The sequence below is a fragment of the Plasmodium relictum genome (assembly GCF_900005765.1).
Source record: "Plasmodium relictum strain SGS1 genome assembly, contig: PRELSG_00_v1_184, whole genome shotgun sequence".
Lineage (NCBI taxonomy): Eukaryota > Apicomplexa > Aconoidasida > Haemosporida > Plasmodiidae > Plasmodium > Plasmodium relictum.
This window is the reverse complement of record NW_021628370.1, coordinates 1-2425: the sequence shown is the minus strand read 5'-3', so window position 1 is coordinate 2425 and position 2425 is coordinate 1. Positions and strand designations below refer to the sequence as shown.

Here is a 2425-nt window from a genome sequence, read left to right as displayed (position 1 = left end):
TTTTTTTTCAGGTTTGTATATACATATGAAATTTCATTAAAATTAAAAAGAAGAAAATGAACTCTAATTAAAAATATTTTACCATTAATTAAAATATATTTTAAAGAATTTCTATAAATAATTTAATAATTAAAGACATAAATATATAGGAAAAATCGAATATATCGATCTATTATGATAATAAGTGTAATAATGAAAAAAATTAATAAATAAGGAATACTAAAATAACGTAAAAATGTGTATTCATTTTAATAATAATATTAAATATATGGAAACAATAAATATAAATAGTAATTATTCTAAATAAAAAATTATATTTAATGAAATATGATATAATTTTTATTTAATATATTTTAAATTAACATATGATGTCTTTAATATATTTAAATTATGATTCCTATATATATCTGCATGTGAGTTGCGAGAAATAGTCTAGATAATGAAAACATGCTAATTATATGTTTTTAAACAAAATTGTAATCATTTAACAAAACATAATGTTTTTTAATTTTAAGGGATTATATTTATGCATAAATAATTTAAAAAAAAAAAATGAATAAAAGAACATAGAATTATTAATATTTTTCTATAATTGTTTTTTTAAGTATACTTCTTTAAATTAAAAAAAAACTAATTTTTTCTTTTAATTATAAAAATAATTAGAAAAAACAAAGAAATATTAATAGAAAAAGTCCAAAGAAAAAAAAAAGAAATGAATAATGTTATTTAAGTAAAAGGTATTGCTTAAAGTGCGCATAAAGAAAACTGTATTCGATAATTTTAAAAAATAAAGAAAAGTATATATATATGAAAGTATACTATAAATTTCACTAAAGTAATTTTGTGTGTTTTTTAATTAAAACTAAAAATAACTAACGGACATATATTCTATTTGTTTATAGAAATTAAAAAAGATAATTATAAAAGGTACATGTTCATTTCATCTATTTGCATTTTTTTTTTTTTGGAATTTTTATTCCTTTTTATTCTTATTTAAAGATAAGTGCAAATTTTAAAATATATAAAGTATTCTAGTTTTATGTGTTGTTTGAGAGTAAATTTTTTTGTTATTCCAAATAAAATTTTTAATAAGTATATTATAAAATATTTTTGTATAATTTTTCAATAGATATATTTGGTAATTTAATTAGTGAATGATTTTTTTTTTTATTCAAGCATATTTACATAGAGATCACAGTTATATACTTAATTTTTTTTTTGTTTTTGAATACATGTATATATACTTTTTATTTAAAAATAAATTATTTAAATAAAAACTTTATGACTATAATTTTTAATATTTAATAAAAATTTTTTAAGAATTATATGTGTTACTAATTTAATTTATATTAGAAAATATATACTATTTAAAAAGGGTTTTAGATAAATACGATTTAAACAGTAATTCCTTGAAATATACATTTTATATATACTACATTGTTCTTTTATTTTTTATTCAAGTTTGTATTCCTTACTATTTTTTTATTTTTCTTATTTAGAAAATTATAAATACTAATATTATATATAGGCGCTTTCAGTATTATAGAATTAGTTGCAAAAAAAATTAAGGATTTTGTTTTTCTAAGAAACTTGTTTTTTATATTTAATTAAATAATTAAAAAAATATGGAACAACAACATGATAATAGAAGATCTACCTTAAGAGCATTATTGACCACTTTAGCTATAAATCCATTTACTGAAAATTCATCGGATCTACATAGTTCTACTTCATCTGTAGAAAATTTAACTAAATCTATGACAAGTGAAGGAACTACAATATCACCTAATTCAAATTATGGAGGTACTATGACTACTTTAGCAAGTGAAATTCTTGACAATGTAACTAATTCAACTACAGCAAAAAATTTGACTAGTGCTATAACATCTGCACTAACTGAGACTGTAACCAATGCAACTACACCAGATACCACTTTAATTAGTTCAACTTTAGGAGATAAGGTGACTGATTTAACAAGTAAACTTCTTGAAAATGTAACTAATTCAACTACAGCAGAAAATTTGACTAGTGCTGTAACATCTGCACTAACTGAGGCTGTAACCAATGCAACTACACCAGATACCACTTTAATTAGTTCAACTGTAGGAGGTACTATGACTACTTTAACAAGTGAAATTCTTGGCAATGTAACTAATTCAACTACAGCAGAAAATTTGACTAGTGCTGTAACATCTGCACTAACTGAGGCTGTAACCAATGCAACTACACCAGATACCACTTTAATTAGTTCAACTGTAGGAGGTACTATGACTACTTTAACAAGTGAAATTCTTGGCAATGTAACTAATTCAACTACAGCAGAAAATTTGACTAATGCTGTAACATCTGCACTAACTGAGGCTGTAACCAATGCAACTACACCAGATACCACTTTAATTAGTTCAACTGTAGGAGGTACTATGAC

At 21.4% G+C, this 2425-nt stretch overlaps 1 protein-coding gene across 1 annotated transcript; it reads left to right on the top strand.

Moving 5' to 3' along the window:
* Window positions 1–1625: 1625 nt before the first annotated feature.
* Window positions 1626–2415, top strand: PRELSG_0017600 (PIR-like protein; the record flags this gene model as incomplete). The annotated part of the gene is made up of 1 exon (XM_028675445.1): window positions 1626–2415. A coding segment is annotated over one exon (790 nt), but the record flags the coding sequence as incomplete, so codon positions are not given.
* Between the last annotated feature and the right edge of the window lie 10 nt (window positions 2416–2425).